Genomic DNA, 19,407 nt, shown 5'->3' with positions numbered 1-19,407 from the left:
AGAAGCCAGAATGGAAAAATGGAATATTGACCATAAACTGGAAACGAAACTGAGGGAAAATGATAATATGATAATAGAAGGTATTTGTCCATCGAAAATAGGAGCAAATTCCCTTTTCTGTCCCATATGTTTTATTTACTTATCAGTGTTAACATTCTTTTACACTTTCATGTAAAGACAGTGTTGTTTAAATGTGACTTAAAACAACTCTAATATAAAGTTGAACAGGTTGTTTCTATTTTCAATATTATTATGGGGAAGATTGATGCTAAAGCCAAACAAAAGGAGAAACAGCTTTGCAGAGTTTTGGACTGTGGAGCTTCTGCTGCACTTCCTTTCAAACAGGCATGCAGAAGAAGTCGGCCCGTGTCCCTGAAGTTCTCCATCAAAGGCGTGAAGATGTACGACGAGGACGAAACGGTACAGTTCAGTTTTTGCTCGCCAATGGAATATCTTTTGTTTTGTCCAACCTGTGATCCCGCCCCTCAGACCCTTCTTATGGCCCACGCTCTACGCAGAGTGTCGCTGTCAACCTCCCGCCCAAGCGATGCCCAGTTTGCTTTTGTCTCCCACAACCCAGGCAGCGCTGACGCCCAGCTGTACTGCCACCTTTTCAAAGCCAGACATGCCAGAGCTGTAAGAAAAAACTTCATTTTCTTTTACCGTGAATGGAAGTGCACGTGACAAAAGTGAGTCCGCCCCATTTCTTTCTGGTATTTTCAGCCTTGCTGCTTAACTGCAGTGATTTCTCGAAATCCTCTGAATCTTTTGATGTTACGGAGCGTAGATGGTGAAATCCTGAAATTCCTTGCAATAGCTGCTCGAGAAATGTTGTTCTTAAACAATTTGCTCAGGCATTTGTTGACAAAGTGGTGATACTCGCCCCGTCCTTGTTTGTGAATGACTGAGCTTTAATGGAAGCTGCTGTTATACCCAATCATGGCACCCGCCTGTTCCCAATCAGCCTGTTCACCTGTGGGATGTTCCAAATATGGGTTATACTTGTATAGCGCTCTTCTACCTTTTTTTTGAGGAACTCAAAGCGTTTTGACAGTATTTCAACATTCACTCATTCACACACACATTCACACACAGATGGCGGGAGCTGCCATGCAAGGCGCTAACCAGGACCCATCAAGAACAAGGGTGAAGTGTCTTGCTCAAGGACACAACGGACGTGACTAGGATGGTAAAAGATGGGGATTGAACCAGTAACCCTCAGATTGCTGGCACGGCCACTCTACCAACTTTGCCCCGCCGTCCCAAATAAGTCAAATAAGTCTTTGATGAGCATTCCTCATCTTTCTCACTCTTTTTTGCCACTTGTGCCAGCTTTTTTGAAACATGTTTCATCAAATTCCAAATGAGTTAATATTTAAAAAAAAAAAAAATTATCAGTTTGAACATGAAATATCTAGTCTTTGCTGTCTATTCAATTAAATATAGGTGGAAAAGGATTAGCATATCATTGTATTTTGTTTTTATTTACCATTTACACAACATGCCAACTTCACTGCTTTTGGGGTTCGTATTAATACAAGCATGTGTTTTTAAGTGCAGATAACATGCACTGTGTCTCGCAACTATTACTTTCAGAGATGGTATTGTCATAGTCTGAGGCTGCACGAGTGCTGCCAGCAATGGGAAGGGGTGAAGATGAATCCCATTTTGAAACAGAGCGTTATATCTCCCGGTCAGGCCCAGTTCCTGAACCTGCTGCTGTGCCGCTGCTTCCAGCTGTACTACATGGAGAAGCACCCTGAAGACACCCAGGAGTTCTCCTCTGGCTCGACGCCTCGACGCAGCCTCTCGCTTCTCAACCACGGCTTCCCGCTCAGTGTCAGCGCCCTGGTGTCTTTCAGAAGAGCCCCGTTCCTGGGGTTGATGTTTGGCTCAAAGGTTACCAAGCTGTTTTACCTTTTTTAGTGCTTGTTCCTAGGACAGGTGAAATAAAAACGTGACGTTCTCTTACCCCGTGTGTAGAAACCAAAGTCCTCCGGCGAACAGCAGCTCGGCAGCCAAGACGAGGTCTTCCCCACATCCTCCCCCTCGCTGGTACGCAAGAAAGCCATCCGCAGCAAGGGGATGCGCTCCGGGGCCTACCGCTCCTTCACCTTCACACCGCTCAAACAGTGCACTGTCCAGGAGCGTCTGAGCGCCGCACAAGGTGGGCCCAGTGTTCACAAGGCGCTCTTGAGAGTCCGAGACTTGATTAGGTAACGCTACGCTCCTTGGTTACTTGTCGGGCCCTCACGTTGTGGTGTCTTCAGGATGTTACAGGGCTCCCACGGGTGCGCAGGTTTTTCTTGGTTCTTTAAAGGTCCCATATTATAATCAATGTTAAATATGTCCTAGATGTCTCACAATAACCACAAAAGGGAATGGATGAATGTCTCACAACAGCGTGGTGCACTGCTTCTTAAATAGCGGGTGGAGGTTGCTATTTTCATTATTTCTGTCTACACGACAGTTCTCATGTTATAACGATACACAAGCCTGCAGCCAGGTGGCAGTGTTGCTCAAATCAAATCAACAGGCTCCATGTTCTACCCTATGGAAGTAGGAAGTACACAGGAACACATGTGTAAAGAGCGAACTGAGACAAAGAGATGGAGTAGTTTGTGACAGAAATTAATATAAAGACTATATACAGATAATTAATATCAAGTTCTCCATCGTAATTCAATTCATGGGTGTCACGTGAAAAAACGCTTTCTCCTGTTGGCATGGGACTCCCAAAAACCTTGGCTCTATCCAACCTTACTGCGTATTTATTTAATCAGACAAAGGTTATCAGTTACATTTATTTGCACTGTGGACTGTTGGCAACACAATCACTAAGCTCTTTGGATTAGGTGAAGGCACGAGTCCTGTTGCTCACAATCTTTTGCTTTTTTGAACCCATACAAAAGGAAGTCCACTGGGGAGGGCCCATACATGTGGGTTACCGTGTTCTTTTACAGAAAAGAACAGCCGTCTTCTTTTCTCTCGCTATTTGATATGCACTTTGATAGAAAGGAACCGGACTTGTTGTTCAAACTTCTGCAAAAACTAGCAGGTCATAAGGTTCAATGATGCACAATACGTTTCACTCTGATGTATGTGAATCATCAATGTTCAATAAGCATCGTCATACTAAAGGTGTTCTAAGGATCTAATGTTAAGCAGGAGTATTAAGTAGGCGTTAAAAGCATTCTAAGCTAATCGTTATGTGTGAATAGTTAATTAGTTAATCAAAAGGCAAAAGATAGTATAGTGAATCAAAAATGTGGTAAATTGTAACATCAAAAATGGTCCAAATCACAACACCCCCACAGAAACATAGGCGTAATGGAAGTGTGTCGGTGTCTTGACCCTGGGAATTGGATGCTTTAAAAGTACTTCGAACAAGAGCACACTTTGTAGCTCATTTGTGTGCGCGGTTTAAGTAACAATCGCCTGATTTTGACGGCCGAGTTTTCGGCTCATCCCTTTTCAATAGTGCACAAATCATAGGCTGTATTATTATAGATTTTGATTCCGAAGAAATAGAACGGAAAGAACGGAATTGATGCTATGGTGTATTTGCTCACAAGTGAGTTGTAAAATAAATCTAATTTAGATCCACGCTGATGTCCTTGTATGCTCTACTAACAGCCATAAAGATTACAACTCCCCCAACTATTTTACACTATATACATACATACGTTATATTACTATACTTTACTTTCATGTAATGAAACTAGGGCTGGGCGATTTATCGATACACTAGATACATCGCGGGTTTGAGTCTGTGCGATATAGAAAATGACTATATCGTGATATTTGAGTCTCTGTGCGATATAGAAAATTACTATGCGGAGCAGAGAGGGAGCAGCATGGGTAACGTTAGCTGTGATGCTAGCGCAGCCGTGCGAGTGGTAATATGAGAGAAAGAAGGTGCGAATCTGGTAACAAATGAAGGAAGAATTAATTCCCAAGAAAAACAGCAAGGAGTCCATCGTTTGGCTTCAAGTGGGAATATGTCAAAGACAACTTTATTTTGTCAAGTGTGGGGCAAAAGTGTTGCTGAAAAGTGATTACTCCGCATATCAACATCTCCGTTCGGTGCCACACGCCCACACCATCAAAGTGCCGAGGCAAACGTTTCCAGATCAACACCGTATGAAAAAAATTGTGGTTTTTATTGGTTGTGATTTCCTTCTCTGCATGAAAGTTTAAAATGAGCATATATTAATGCATTATGAACAAGAATGTTTTAATGTAGACACATATAATCATCATATTGCTGTGATTATATGTATCAAGGCTAAGGCAAACATTTCGATCACGATATGGCCTAAAATTATCGCGATTTAAAAAAAAAAAAAAAAAAAAAAAAAGGGCCAAATCGCCCAGCCCTAAATGAAACATAATTTTTTAAGGTGTGAAGACTTATTTTATATTGTAGTAGTAGTGACTTCCTATTTCATTTACGTAGTCCAGTCAACTTCCTTTGTTTATCAGAGTGTGCATGCAAGGGACGTCGAGGCCACACATTTTACTTGCAGTGTAAACAGTTAGCTGGAAAAAATTCTGATCTAAAAAAAAAAAATCACTGATTTGGGACACTTTGGCCTGTAGTGTAACGTAGTGTGAGTTTGGGATCGCACCATGGTTGCTATTTTTTATTGGACACCGTGCTAGTATGCCTAATCACTAATCACTATACACTCAAAAAAAGTAAGTCTTACTATTTCCACTTTGACGTAACTGCAGACGGAGTCGCAGAATTGGCTAATAAAACAGAATCGGCTGTTAAATGCAGAATATAAGAACAATTGACATATATGTAAGTGAAATGTTGTCATCGTGAGAAGAAGGAACATTTGTTTGGGAAAATGTGTCGTGTAGCACTCATTCATCCTCAATACACTCAACTGCCCCGTCCTGAACAATGTGGAGGCAGTCACTTGAAACAGCGACTAATTTACGGTGCTAAAGCTAGGCAGAACAATCCATACACACACACACACACACATCTCATCTGTTGTGTTGTTGTTAACGACATCATGGATGTAACATCAATGTACAAACAATCATACAGACACAACACACCTTATCTGTTGTGTTGTTGTGAACGACATCATGGATGTAACATCGATGTACAAACAATCATACACAAAGCAAATATCTGTTGTTTTCTTGTGAACGACATCATAGATGTAACATCAATGTACAAACAATCATACACACAACACATCTTATCTGTTGTGTTGTTGTGAACGACATCATGAATGTAACATTGATTTACAAACAAGCATACACACACAACACATCTTATCTGTTGTGTTGTGAACGACATCATGGATGTAACATCAACGTACAAACAATCATACACACAACCCATCTCATCTGTTGTGTTGTTGTGAACAACATCATAGATGTAACTTCAACGTACAACAGGGGTCTCAAACTCAATTAACCTGGGTGGCCACTGGATGCAGAGTCTGGATGACGCTGGGCCGCAAGAAAAGATTTCGTAAAAAATATTTTGCATACTCCTTAGCATGTCTAGTTCTATAATTATGTTCCAAATTGTATTCCTTGTGCACCGCAGCTTTCTCTGTGCAAATAAGACACGTCGGGATGCCACTGTGCTCAACAAAGCAATATTGCATCTCCCACTTTTCTGGAATTGTCTTTGCTCATCACAAACCTTTCTCTTCACTGCAGGCTTTGAAAAATACATGTTGGCATGCGGATGAATTGCGGCCCGCGTGTCTGTGACCCCTGACGTACAATCAATCATACACACACAACACATATCTCTTGTGTTGTTGTGAACGACATCGAACAAACCCTGTTTCCATATGAGTTGGGAAATTGTGTTAGATGTAAATATAAACGGAATACATTGATTTGCAAATCCTTTTCAACCCATATTCAATTAAATGCACCACAAAGACAAGATATTTCAATCAATCAATCAATCAATGTTTATTTATATAGCCCCAAATCACAAATGTCTCAAAGGACTGCACAAATCATTACGACTACAACATCCTCGGAAGAACCCACAAAAGGGCAAGGAAAACTCACACCCAGTGGGCAGGGAGAATTCACATCCAGTGGGACGCCAGTGACAATGCTGACTATGAGAAACCTTGGAGAGGACCTCAGATGTGGGCAACCCCCCCCCTCTAGGGGACCGAAAGCAATGGATGTCGAGCGGGTCTAACATGATACTGTGAAAGTTCAATCCATAGTGGCTCCAACACAGCCGCGAGAGTTCAGTTCAAGCGGATCCAAGACAGCAGCGAGAGTCCCGTCCACAGGAAACCATCTCAAGCGGATCAGCAGCGTAGAGATGTCCCCAACCGATACAGGCGAGCGGTCCATCCTGGGTCCCGACGAGCGGTCCATCCTGGGTCTCGACTCTGGACAGCCAGTACTTCATCCATGGTCATCGGACCGGACCCCCTCCACAAGGGAGGGGGGGATATAGGAGAAAGAAAAGAAGCGGCAGATCAACTGGTCTAAAAAGGAGGTCTATTTAAAGGCTAGAGTATACAGATGAGTTTTAAGGTGAGACTTAAATGCTTCTACTGAGGTAGCATCTCGAACTGTTACCGGGAGGGCATTCCAGAGTACTGGAGCCCGAACGGAAAACGCTCTATAGCCCGCAGACTTTTTTTGGGCTCTAGGAATCACTAATAAGCCGGAGTCTTTTGAACGCAGATTTCTTGCCGGGACATACGGTACAATACAATCGGCAAGATAGGCTGGAGCTAGACCGTGTAGTATTTTATACGTAAGTAGTAAAACCTTAAAGGCACATCCTAAGTGCACAGGAAGCCAGTGCAGGTGAGCCAGTACAGGCGTAATATGATCAAACTTTCTTGTTCTTGTCAAAAGTCTAGCAGCCGCATTTTGTACCAACTGCAATCTTTTAATGCTAGACATGGGGAGACCCGAAAATAATACGTTACAGTAATCGAGACGAGACGTAACAAACGCATGGATAATGATCTCGGCGTCTTTAGTGGACAAAATGGAGCGAATTTTAGCGATATTACGGAGATGAAAGAAGGCCGTTTTAGTAACGCTTTTAATGTGTGACTCAAAGGAGAGAGTTGGGTCGAAGATAATACCCAGATTTTTTACAGAGTCACCTTGTTTTATTATTTGGTTGTCAAATGTTAAAGTTGTATTATTAAATAGAGGTCGGTGTCTAGCAGGACCGATAATCAGCATTTCCGTTTTTTTGGCGTTGAGTTGCAAAAAGTTAGCGGACATCCATTGTTTAATTTCATTAAGACACGCTTCCAACTGACTACAGTCCGGCGTTTTGGTCAGCTTTAGGGGCATGTAGAGTTGGGTGCCATCAGCATAACAGTGAAAGCTAATACCGTATTTGCGTATGACGTCACCCAGCGGCAGCATGTAGATGCTGAAGAGTACAGGGCCAAGGACCGAACCCTGGGGAACTCCACACGTTACCTTAACATAGTCCGAGGTCACACTGTTATAGGAGACGCACTGCATCCTATCAGTAAGATAAGAGTTAAACCATGACAGGGCTGAGTCTGACATACCAATTCGTATTTTGATACGCTCTAATAAAATATTATGATCGACGGTATCGAAAGCAGCGCTAAGATCGAGGAGCAGCAACATAGATGACGCATCAGAGTCCATTGTTAGCAATAGATCATTAGTCAATTTTGCGAGGGCTGTCTCAGTCGAGTGATTTGCCCTGAAACCGGATTGAAAGGTTTCACATAGATTGTTAAACGCTAAGTGCTCATTTAGCTGCTCTGCAACTATTTTTTCGAGGATTTTCGAAATAAAGGGAAGGTCGGTAGTTTACCATGAGGTCAGGATCAAGGTTAGGTCTTTTAAGGAGAGGATGAATAACCGCTTTTTTGAATGCAAGGGGAACAGTGCCCGAGGAAAGCGATAAGTTTATAATATTTAGCACTGATGGACCTAATAATACAAAAAGCTCCTTAATAAGTTTCCCAGGAAGTGGGTCAAGTAAACATGTTGTTTGTTTTATTCCATTTACACGTTGTAAATGTATGAGTTTGATGTTCAAACTCATACATTTTTAATTTTTTTTTGCAAATGATAATTTACTTAGAATTTCATGGCTGCAATATGTGCCAAAGTAGTTGGGAAAGGGCATGTTCACCACTGTGTTACATCACCTTTTCTTTTAACAACACTCAAACGTTTGGGAACTTAGGAAACTAATTGTTGAAGCTTTGAAAGTGGAATTTTTCCCCATTCTTTTTTTATGTAGAGCTTCAGTCGTTCAACAGGCTCGGGGATATGGTCTTTTTTTAATATCGTGATATTTTTAGGCCATATCGCGATATACGATATATATTACGATATTTTGCCTTGGCCTTGAATGAACACTTGATACATATAATCACAGCAGTATGATGATTCTATGTGTCTACATTAAAATATTCTTCTTCATACTGCATTAATATATGCTACTTTTAAACTTTCATGCAGAGAGGGAAATCAAAACTAAGTCAATTGACCAAAAGTGTATTTATTCAAATTATTAAGCAGTGGCACAAACATTCATGTCATTTCCAAAACAGAAAGTGCAAGAATAAAAATGAGCTGCATAATAGGAAATCAAATAGTATTCGTCCTTCACTATGTGGTAGGTTACTACGGATGTATTAGATTCTCTTCATTCTCTAGCGAGTGACTTTTCAAATGATAAATAGTAAATGGTAAATGGGTTGTACTTGTATAGCGCTTTTCTACCCCTTTTTAAGGAGCCCAAAGCGCTTTGACAGTATTTCCACAGTCGCCCATTGACACACACATTCACACACTGACGGGAGCTGCCATGCAAGGCGCTCACCTGGACTCATCAGGAGCAAGGGTGAAGTGTCTTGCCCAAGGACACAACGGACATGACAAGGATGGTAGAAGGTGGGGATTGAACGAGAAACCCTCAGACTGCTGGCACAGCCACTCTACCAACTTCGCAACGCCATCCCCAAAAACTCAAATAGATACAATATTACAGGCATTTTTAGACATAAGAATTAAGTCTTCATTTGTTACCAGATCCGCACCTTCTTTCTCTCGTATTACTAATCGTACGGCTAAACTAACGTAGCCCAGTCTGCTACCTCTCTGTTGGGCGACGGCGTATACATATATGACGTATGACGTGACGTGTGTAAGTTTGTGCGCATGCTTGTCTGTGAGGAGACACAAGAAGGAGTGGGGAGAGCCTGTAGTGTACTTCCCGCAGCTAAAAGAAACTGCGTGAGAACGTATACTCGAATATTACGATATAGTCATTTTCTATATCGCACAGAGACAAACCTGCGATATATTGTGTTTATCGATATAATGTCCAGCCCTAGACCGGGGTCTCCGCTGTCATATTTTACGCTTCATAATGCGCCACACATTTTTGATGGGAGACAGGTCTGGACTGCAGGCGGGCTAGGAAAGTACCCGCACTGTTTTTTAAAAAAAATATTTTTATTTTTTATTTTTTTTTAACGAAGCCATTGTGTTGTAACACATGCTGAATGTGGCTTGGCATTGTCTTGCTGAAATAAGCAGGGGCGTCTGAAAAAGACGGCGCTTAGATGGCACCATACGTTGTTCCAAAACCTGTATGTACTTTTCAGCATTAACGGGGCCTTCACAGATGTGTAAGTTACCCATGCCTTGGGCACTAATGCACCCCCATACCATCACAGATGCTGGCTTTTGAACTTTGCGTCGATTAAAGTCTGGATGGTTCGCTTCCCCTTTGGTCTGGACGACACGATGTCGAAAATTCCAAAAACAATTGTGGACTCATCAGACCACAAAACACTTTTCCACTTTGCACCAGTCCATCTTAGATGATCTCGGGCCCAGAGAAGCCGGCGGCGTTTCTGGATGTTGTTGATAAATGGCTTTCGCTTTACATAGTAGAGCTTTAACTTGCACTTACAGATGCAGTGAGGAACTGTATTTAGTGACATTGGTTTTCAGAAGTGTTCCTGAGCCCATTTGGTGATATCCTTTTAGAGATTGATGTTGGTTTTTGATACATTGCCGTCTGAGGGATCGAAGGTCACGGTCATTCAATGTTGATTTCCAGCCATGCCGCTTACGTGGAGTGATTTCTCAAGATTCTCTGAACCTTTGATGATATTATGGACCGTTGATGTTGAAATCCCTAAATTTCTTGCAATTGCACTTTGAGAAACGTTGTTCTTAAACTGTTTGACTATTTGTTAATGCAGTTGTGGACAAAGGGGTGTACCTCTCCCCATCCTTTCTTGTGAAAGACTGAGCATTTTGTGGGAAGCTGTTTTTATACCCAATCATGGCACCCACCTGTTCTCAATTGGCCTGTACACCTGTGGGATGTTCCAAATAAGTGTTTGATGAGCATTCCTCAACTTTATCAGTATTTATTGCCACCTTTCCCAACTTCTTTGTCACGTGTTGCTGGCATCAAATTCTAAAGTTAATGATTATTTGCAGTTTGAACATCAAATATGTTGTCTTTGTAGCATATTCAACTGAATATGGGTTGAAAATGATTTGCAAATAATTGTATTCCGTTTATATTTACATCTAACACAATTTCCCAACTCATAGGGAAACGGATTTTATAACATCAATGTACAAACAATCATACACACACAACACATGTCATCTGTTGTGTTGTGAACGACATCATGGATGTAACATCAATGCACAAACAATCATACACACACAGCACATGTCATCTGTTGTGTTTATGTGAATGACATCATGGATTTAGTTACAATCAATCGTACACACACAACACATCTCATTTTTTGTGTTGTTGTTAAATGGCATTTAAAAACAAAATGGAAAAACTGAACTAGTGTTTTTTTTTAATATTTCAATTTTAATATATTGCTATTCCTATTATTATTTTTTTACTTGTGGTTTATCCGTTACTAATTTATAAATGATAATACAAATAAAATAAAACTAATTATATTTAAAGATGAGTTTTTCCGTTACAATAAATACTGAATAATGGTGTTATTAATCGTAATTATTTTTTCAATAACCGTCCAGCCTGACTGTATACAATGTAACTAGGGCTGCAGATAAAACACATTTCATGCCTTATTGCTTATTTTAGGGAAAATAACTTTCATTCCTTCTAATATTTTCTGAATAAATTCACATCACCAACATTGAAATTGCACTTTAAACTTGTGTACATTAATGAATAAATAAAATCAAAATCTCCACTGTTAGCCGCCGCACAGACAGTATGGCACCCACACAACACCATTCAATTACAGCAACCATGCAGGAATTATGTCTGCGTATTTAAAGTTCCAGGCACTCCATGCGGTCCAGATTTGAAATTAGTTTTGTTAGTTACACTCACTTAACCAGGGGAGTCAAACTCGTTTCATTGAGGGCCACATCGCAGTTGCGGCTTCCCTTAAACGGTTTCTCGTAATAGTTTTACATAAATATAAATGTGCAAAGATTCCCCTCATGATAATATTACACAATTGTCTAGGCATTTAAGTATTTTATATTTACAGACACCGCAAGAAAAAAAATCTCTAGATTTGGTTGGCAAAAACTAGCAGCTCAGTTGCCAGAATTTTACCATAAAATGTGGCCTTTAGTGTTTTATTTTACCTCATAATACTGTAAATTCAAACCACAGTTTTAGGGTAACATTGTGATGCGTGAGCTGCCATTTTTTAACATAAAATGCACGGTTGCTTTCACAGTATTTCATCCATCCATCCATCCATTTTCTACCACTTATTTCATTGAAGTGGAAAAACTGCTTGCAGTTTTTCTAAGGTACTGATCTTTCAGTTTATTGGAAAATGTATAGCCATTTTTATAGTGTACAATTTAATGAATATCTTGCTCTGAAATCACAAGTCAATTCCATTTTTGAAGTATTTGTTTTTATTCCAAAACAAATTTTGTTTGGAATGTATGATAGTAAACAATTTGTTACATTAGTAGATATTAAAGTTTAAAATATGATTAATTTCATTCAGGACATGATTTGTTTACTTTGGTAAGAAAGATAAAGTACTTTATTGACTCATTATTTCCAGGCTTTTGCGGGCCACATTGGACACATGTTCATTAACCGAGGAAATACAGCCACAGAAAAATGTTCATTATTGAATGTTTGCAGCCCTAACTACATTATAGAGGCCGTATATCACATAGAACAATGTAACATTAAGTATTATGACACTAGCATAGCTTTGTGAGCTACAATGATAACATTACACTCACTTTCAAACTGCACTTGGGCTTAAATGCTAACAAGATGATCAAACTTACAGCTCGTTCCGCTGTTCCATGCTTCAGTTTAAGATGTGTAGCGAAACCTTTTTTTCTTGATTTCTTAACAAAGGTTTTCCGACATACAGAGTGTGGGCCAGAGGCAGTTCAAGTCAATGAGGAAGGAGATTTTTCCTTCACGATGTCATGAAAATATGCTTCTTTTTTTTAAAGCAAGCCTTTGACACCTCTTTTTGTGGAGCAAACAAGTGAGGGAGATTTTATCATCTTTGATGTTCATAAACCGACTTTGAGGACACAAAATCAAAAAGTCATTTCTGCATAATAGTGGACCTTTTACCGACCTGCATTCTTTGGGAATGTGCACAGACAAGGGCTGTCCTTCTGGCAATGCTCCTAAGGGTGTTTTCTCTTGTCCATGGAGCAGAAAAGGATCAAGACAGTACACCAGCAAGAAGGTCCCGGGCGCCCAGCTTAGCCGAAACCGAGGAAGCACTGGCTCAGGCTGTGTGGTGTTGGGCCGGTATTGCAACGTGAGTGTCACCCCATGTTAGCTTCGGTGCATTATTGTAGAGATTCCACACCAAAAACTAATTTTTTATTATTACTATTAGTAATAGTATTATTATTTGTGTTATTGTGTGAATGTCCAAACATTCACACAATTAGATTCTACATCAAAAACTCATCTATTTATTATTTTAATTAGTATTATGAGTATTATCTTTGTGTGAATGTCCAAGCGTTCTCACATGTAAGATTCTACACCAAAAAAATATATATTTATTATTATTATTATTACTATTATTTGGGGGAATGTCCAAACATTCACACACATAAGATTCTACACCAAAAACAAAAATCTATTTAATATTATTATTGTGTGAATGTCCAAACATTCACACACATAAGATTCTACACCAAAAATAATCTCTGTATTATTATTATTATAATTGTGGACATTTCCAAGAATTCCCACAATAAGATTTTATACCATAAAAAACCCATCTATTTATTGTTATTAACGTGGGAATGTCCAAGAATTCCCACAATAAGATTCTACACCCAAAAAATTGTGTATTGCACTTCACATTAAAAGTTTGGCATGCTCCATAGCCCACTGTTTTCATCTGATCGGAACTGATGAAGTATCAAAACGTTTGGCTCAACTGGGAATTGTAAGCTTTTCAAAAATAAAAATATCACAGATTACCCAGAATTCACAATTTCCCAGGAAATTTTGCCCATCGAAAATGAATAGGATAGTTTTCAAACTTGCACAACTCCCACATTTCTCACCCGATTCGAATTGTTCCACCATCCACACACTCCACTCACCTTGGACAGTCAAACTACCAAGTAAAAATAAATAAATCAGGAATTCATGGTTTTCCATAGCCCCTTTTTCACCTCTTCCTGGAAAGTTTTCACAGTCCACAATTTGCAATCGTTTTCGACCATCACACCTTCAAAAGTTGGGACAACAAATGCTCTTTTATTTTTCGCACAAATTCCCCAAAAAAGGTTTCCCCGAAATATCAATTCGAACGGTTACTACGTTAAAGAAGTTTTAATCGATCCCAAAAATGCCAACACACCAACTCGTTCATATAATCTAGGACAATTGTGCTGGTATCAATATTTTCAAAAATTCACAGTTTACCCAAAATTCCCCAATTTCCAGTAAGTTCCCATTCAAATGAATGGACATATTCATAGTTCTACAATGCCCAAAATTGTGCGTAATTTTGAAACCTGTTTCCTATCTTCCCATTTACTGTATCGAACGCAAAACATGTTTTCCTTTTCCCCAAATTCCCGGTTTTCCTGGAATTTTCTCCCCATTGACAATGAATGGGAAATATACAATCTACGGCATATCCAACATTTTCCATCCCAATTACAACCGTTCCAACATCCACACACTCCACTCACCCTGGACAATTTAGCCAGCATGTGTCCCAATTCCTTAAATTCCCTGATTACCCTGAATTTTCCCCCATTGGCAATTAATGGGCAATATACAAAGCTCTCCACATCCCACATTTCTCATCCCATTTGACTGTTCCAACATCCACACACTTCGCTCACCCTGGACATTCAAACATTTCAGTTCCACCCACAATTATAGACGTCTTGCGCACATTGCAAATTCTAGTTGGCAGTAATTTTGTCATTTATTTTATTGAGACCTATATCCTTAGTGTGGATCAGTTACTTGTTTTGCTGCTTTAGTCAACAGAAATGAGCTGAACCAGAAAACCAAAATTGATCTGAAGTCTGTAGTCTGGCTTTAAGGAGCATGTTTTTGTATTGCAGTGACAGCAGCTACTCCCTTCTGGCTGATGATGTCCTGGGATCCTACCTCTTGTGTCCACATCCCAAGAAACCCAAAGCCGGCTCCCTCATCATCCGCTTCCCATCTGGACTCATTACCCACCTCATTGCAAACAACCGTAAAGGGAATTTCCTGCTGGAGGTAATTGTCACAAATCACAGTTTCACCTATAGCTACAGTGCATCCGAAAAGTATACACAGCGCTTTACTTTTTTCACATTTTATTTTTGTCACAGCCTTTTTACGTAATGTACAAATTCTACCCACAATACCCTAGATCAGGGGTCTCAAACTCAATTTACCTGTGGGCCACTGGATGCAGAAACTGGGTGAGGCTGGGCCGCAAGAAAAGATTTCTTAAAAAAATCTAACATGCACTTTTTAATGAACTCACCTTCTATGAATGGGTTTCCCGCCCTTGCAACATACTTGCCAACACTCACCATTTTTCCGGGAGACTCCTGAATTTCAGTGCACCTCCCGACAATCTACCGGTGCAACCATTCTCCCGAATTTGTCCCAATTTTCACCCGGCCGACATTTTTAAGGACTGCTGTGACTGCACTGCCTTTAACGTCCTCTACAACAGTGGTTCTCAACCTTTTTTCAGTGATGTACCCCCCTGTGAATTTTTTTTTCATTCAAGTACCCCCTAATCAGAGCAAAGCATTTTTGGTTGAAAAAAAAGATAGATGTAAAATACAGCACTATGTCATCAGTTTCTGATTGATTAAATTGTATAACAGTGCAAAATATTGCTCATTTGTAGTGTTTTTGTTGATCTGGAAAAAAAGATATACAAATAACAAAAAAAATTGTTGAAGAATAAACAAGTGAAGAAGTGATTCAATTATAAATAAAGATCTCAACACATAGAAGTAATCATCAACTTAAAGTGCCCTCTTTGGGGATTGTAATAGAGATCCATCTGGATTCATGAACTTAATTGTAAACATTTCTTCCCAAAAAAAGAAATCTTTAACATCAATATTTATGGAACATGTCCATAAAAAGTCTAGCTGTCAACACTGAATGTTGGATTGTTGTATTTTTTCTTCACAGTTTATGAATTTACATTCATATTTCATTGAAGTATTATTCAATGAACATATTTTAAACGGATTTATAAATTGCTGTTGCTTTTTAAAATGTTTTTATTAAATCTCACTTGTCCCTTTGCATTCCTTCAAGTACTTCCATAGGTCCGCGCACCCCCTTATAGAGGACTACTGCTCTAATAAATGTCATCGCGCACGCTTTTACATCTGACATGTTGTATGAGACTTGTGCAGAACAACTTACGCGGTTGCAAGACGTACTTGTTCAACAGCCATACACATCACACTGAGGGTGGCTGTATAAACAACTTTAACACTGTTACAAATATGCGCCAGACCGTGGACCGACATCAAACAAGTATAACCAACACATTTTGGGAGAATTTCCGCACCCTAACACAACTTAAACACAAGAGAACAAATGCCCAGAACACCTTGCTGCCCCATCTCTCCTGGGCTACATACAACACCTCAACCGATGCAAGTAGGGAGGGTGGGGGAGTGGGGGGTGGTGGTAGCGTGGGTGTGTGTATTGTAGCCCGGAATAGTCACGGCTGCATGGAATTGTGGGTATTTGTTCTGTTGAGTTTATGTTGTATTACAGTGCGGATGTTCTCCTAAAATGTGTTTGTCATTCTTGGTTGGTGTGGGTTAACGGTCTGGCACATATTTGTAACAGTGTTAAAGTTTTTTTACTGCCCCCCTCAGTGTGACTTGTGTAGCTGTTGACCAAATATGTCTTGCAACATCACACACGTGTACTGCTCAGCCAAAGGTGACAAACAATTTGGCCTGCCCGCTGTCTGTACAGAATTCAATGAGTAATAAGAACAGTGTCGTTACAGCACTCCATGAATAGCATTATTGCGTTAGAATTGGCCTTAATTCTATGGGGACTCCCGTGAAAATCAAAAATTACGGGTAGTATGACGCTGTCAAGTTCTGTTCATGTTGAACTCGTGGGCCGCATACACATTAAATTGTCACATCTAAGTGCGGGCCACAAAACGTCTCATGACCGCATGTTTGAGACCCCTGCCCTAGATAGATGGATATATACTTTATTGATTCCTTCAGAAAAGTTCCTTCAGGAAAATTTAAATTCCAGCAGCAGTGTACAGAATTGAGATGAAATTTTGAAAACGTAAATAATGGGGGTATAAATAGAAACAAAATATAAAAATCTTACAATAAGAATAAAATTAAAAAGCAACAATGGGAATAAAGATATAACACTAAAATAAGAATATAACAACAGAAACTACGCAATAGTGACCATGTTATGAAAAAGTATTGCACTGTTATTGTTTTGCATCCTCTGTCATCCTAGTATCCCCCGCCCCCCTTCCCAGAGAGGAGTTGTACACTCTAAAGGCATGTGGGACAAAGGAAGTTTTTAGTCTATTAGTCCTTCACTTGGGAAGAAGCAGTCTAGCACTGAACAGGCTCCTCTGGCTACTGATAACGCTATGCAGAGGGTGAGTGGCATCATCCAGGAGGCTCACTAGTTTTTCCACAGTCCTCTTCTCTGCCACCGTCACCAGTGAGTCCAGTTTTATTCCGATCGTAGATCGTAGATCGTAGATCGTTTTTCCAGTCTGGTGCTGTCCTTCTTAGATATGCCCCCCCAGCACACTAGAACTGAACAGAACACTGGCAACCACAGAATGGTAAGCACCTCCACAATAGTTTTTTACAGATGTATTGACAATGTGAAAAGTTTTTATTTTATTTTTTAAATTTGCAAATATATAAAAAAATAACAATTATACATAAATAAGTATTGACAGCATGTTGATGCACCTTTAGCAGCAATTACAGCCTCAAGTATTTTTGAATAGGATGCCACAAGCTATCTTTGGCCAGTTTGGCCCATTCCTCTTTGCTTCACCTCTCAGGCTCCATCAGGTTGGATGAGAAGCATTGGTTTTCATTTGAGATGTCTCTGTACATTGCTGCATCTATCTTTTTCTCTATCTTAACCAGTCTCCCAGTTCCTGCCGCTGAAAACCATCCCACAGCATGATGCTGCTACCACCATGGTATTGGCCTGGTTTCCTCCAAACATGACGCCTGACATTCACACCAAAGACTTCAATATTTGTCTCATCAGACCCGAGAATTTAGTTTTAGTCTTTTAGGTGCATATTGGCAAACTTTTTACTAAGAAATGGCTTCCGTCTGGCCACTGTACCATCTGACCTGATGGAGCCTGAGAGGTGCTGCAAAGAGGAATGGGTGAAAATGTCCAAAGATAGGTGTGCCAAGCTCGTGGCATCATATTCAAAAAGACTTGAGGATGTAATTGCTGCCAAAGATACATCAACAAACTATTGAGCAAAGGCTGTGAATACTTAACCTAACTCTGGCCAGATCCTTGTAGTTGGCTGAGCTCCACACAAGGATCTTGAAATTCTCAATAGGAGATGTATTTCAGAGGGCCGGGCCTTGTACAAAAAAAAAAAAAAAATTCCATTTGATTGGATAAAGCACTTGTCCGTTATCTTGAATGACTTACTACATCAAAATCAAACCGTGACGCTGGGAAATCCAAAACAGAACAGCTGACATATTGGGTGGGTAACGACGGAGCGAAAAGTTAGGCAACTTTCTGTTCATCTTTTAAATAATTAATATTGGAGAGATTGGAAAAAGCAGTTGGAATAGCAGAATCAATGTCAGCACACGACTCCTCGCTGCGTGCCGCCATTGTTGTTTGAATAAAACAGTTGCTTCGGCGCTACGTCACATCTATGCAATCCTGATTGGTTCATTTTATTTTGCTATCTTGAAGGAGTTTGCATTGCCCTCGATCCCAGATCCTTGTCTGGAGCTCAGCGAACTACAAGAGATCTGGCGAGAGTCAGGTTAGTGAATACTTATCTACATCTGATTAAAACAAAAAAACAAAACAAAAAAAAAACTAAATCATAAAACTTGCAATTATTTAGAAAAGCCTTTTCACATTGTTTATGGGGTATTGTGTGTAGAATTTGGAGGACACCAATTTCACAATAAATATAACATAATAAAAAGTGAAGTGCTGTGAATACTCTATGGATGCATTGTGCTACTACCCAGATAAATGATGCCTCTCTTGTCTTGTGCTAGAAGTGCAAAGCTGAATACAGCTCCGTTGCAGAGTTGATTGAACATTACACAGAGAAGCAGGACGAGCTGCCGTGCCAGCTGAGCTGCGCAAGGGTAAACCACTGTTATGAGTGGGAGGAGGACACTGTCAGCCTGCAGGCTGAGGAGCCAAACAAGAGCCTGAACAAAAGCAAATTTAGGAGGACAATGAAAGGAATGGGGCACAAGACTGGACGCTAGAACATTTTCACTGCCAACCGCTACTCGAACCACAAATTTACCTTTTTGCACATATATTTTCTTTTTGGTCTCATGGGAGATTTCTAAAAGTTCACAACAATGCACCTTTTTACTGTTGGCACTTCAAGTACGTATAAAATGCAGGTTACTTCTTCAGCGCTTTTGTTTTGAACTTTGCTGTTTTTATGTTTTTGTACGGCCTATGTGTGTTTTTAATCCATGGTGTTTTAAAGGCACAGGTCTTCATAGTGCAGTATGCTGCTAAACCTTTAAGCAGTTAAAGGTCCAGGTTGTTACACCTGATGGCAACGCTGTTTTTCTCTGCATTGTCAAGATGTTGCAAATATATTTGTCTTAATTCATTTTTGTGCTTTTTTTTTATTGGGTTATTGACTGTTGTTGTGT

The 19,407-nt window shown here is 40.0% G+C and overlaps 1 protein-coding gene across 5 annotated transcripts in view; it reads left to right on the top strand.

Annotated features, from left to right (window-relative positions):
- The window catches only part of sh2d5 (SH2 domain containing 5), a 34,434-nt gene extending 15,070 nt beyond the window's left edge, over positions 1-19,364 (top strand). For 2 of the 5 annotated variants that reach the window (XM_061886210.1, XM_061886245.1), the window contains exons 4-10: positions 346-420; positions 490-636; positions 1,699-1,899; positions 1,984-2,167; positions 12,704-12,809; positions 14,596-14,755; positions 18,784-19,364. In XM_061886210.1, coding sequence (XP_061742194.1) covers positions 346-420; positions 490-636; positions 1,699-1,899; positions 1,984-2,167; positions 12,704-12,809; positions 14,596-14,755; positions 18,784-19,002 — 1,092 coding nt within the window. In that variant the 3' untranslated portion in view covers positions 19,003-19,364. Of the gene's footprint in view, positions 1-345; positions 421-489; positions 637-1,698; positions 1,900-1,983; positions 2,168-12,703; positions 12,810-14,595; positions 14,756-18,466; positions 18,540-18,783 lie in introns of all 5 variants that reach the window. The other 3 variants (XM_061886238.1, XM_061886228.1, XM_061886217.1) reach the window with 3 other exon arrangements.
- Positions 19,365-19,407: the final 43 nt, after the last annotated feature.

This window comes from Nerophis ophidion, linkage group LG02, assembly GCF_033978795.1.
Source record: "Nerophis ophidion isolate RoL-2023_Sa linkage group LG02, RoL_Noph_v1.0, whole genome shotgun sequence".
Taxonomy (NCBI): domain Eukaryota; kingdom Metazoa; phylum Chordata; class Actinopteri; order Syngnathiformes; family Syngnathidae; genus Nerophis; species Nerophis ophidion.
Note: the sequence above shows the minus strand (reverse complement) of the source record. Positions and strands in the feature narration are given on the sequence as shown.